The following is a 398-nucleotide window of genomic DNA, read 5'->3' as shown; positions in this document are numbered from 1 at the left end:
CGGGGGACACGGACCTCCCCCCCCCCCACAACACAAACCCCCCGGGATCCACCCGGGGCACCGGAGCGGGGCCGGGTACGGGGGGAAGCGCTTACTCGTGTCCAGCGTCATCCTCAGCATCAGCTGGCACCTGTTGTGGAAGGTGAAGAGGCTGCGGACCAGGAAGCTCTGCGGCTTCTTGCTGCGGTCCGGGAAGAGCCGGTAGCCGAAGTCATCCTCCTCCTCCCTCCCCTCGGCCGCCTTCCCCTCAGCCGCCGCCTCCCCCCCTCGCTCCATGGCGCCCGGCGGCGGCGGACCCGAAAGGGAAGAGGCCGGTAGCCAATCGCCGCGCCAGCTCCCCCGCTACGTCAGCGGAGGGGGCGTGGCCGACCCGGCCCGGAGGAGCCGCGGAGCGGCGG

General features: G+C 72.9%; 1 protein-coding gene across 3 annotated transcripts in view; it reads right to left on the bottom strand.

The window, feature by feature from the left end:
* Positions 1–288, bottom strand: part of XRCC6BP1 (XRCC6 binding protein 1) — a 5,277-nt gene extending 4,989 nt beyond the window's left edge. For 2 of the 3 annotated variants that reach the window (XM_010574091.1, XM_010574092.1), the window contains exon 1: positions 96–288. In XM_010574091.1, the coding sequence (XP_010572393.1) occupies positions 96–276 (181 nt within the window). In that variant the 5' untranslated portion in view covers positions 277–288. The remainder of the gene's footprint in view (positions 1–95) is intronic. The other variant, XM_010574093.1, reaches the window with a different exon arrangement.
* Between the last annotated feature and the right edge of the window lie 110 nt (positions 289–398).

The sequence above is a fragment of the Haliaeetus leucocephalus genome, unplaced genomic scaffold (genome assembly GCF_000737465.1).
Source record: "Haliaeetus leucocephalus isolate CR32 unplaced genomic scaffold, Haliaeetus_leucocephalus-4.0 Scaffold406, whole genome shotgun sequence".
NCBI classification, from domain to species: Eukaryota; Metazoa; Chordata; class Aves; order Accipitriformes; family Accipitridae; genus Haliaeetus; species Haliaeetus leucocephalus.
The sequence above is the reverse complement of the archived record's forward strand: the minus strand, read 5'-3'. Positions and strand labels throughout refer to the sequence as shown.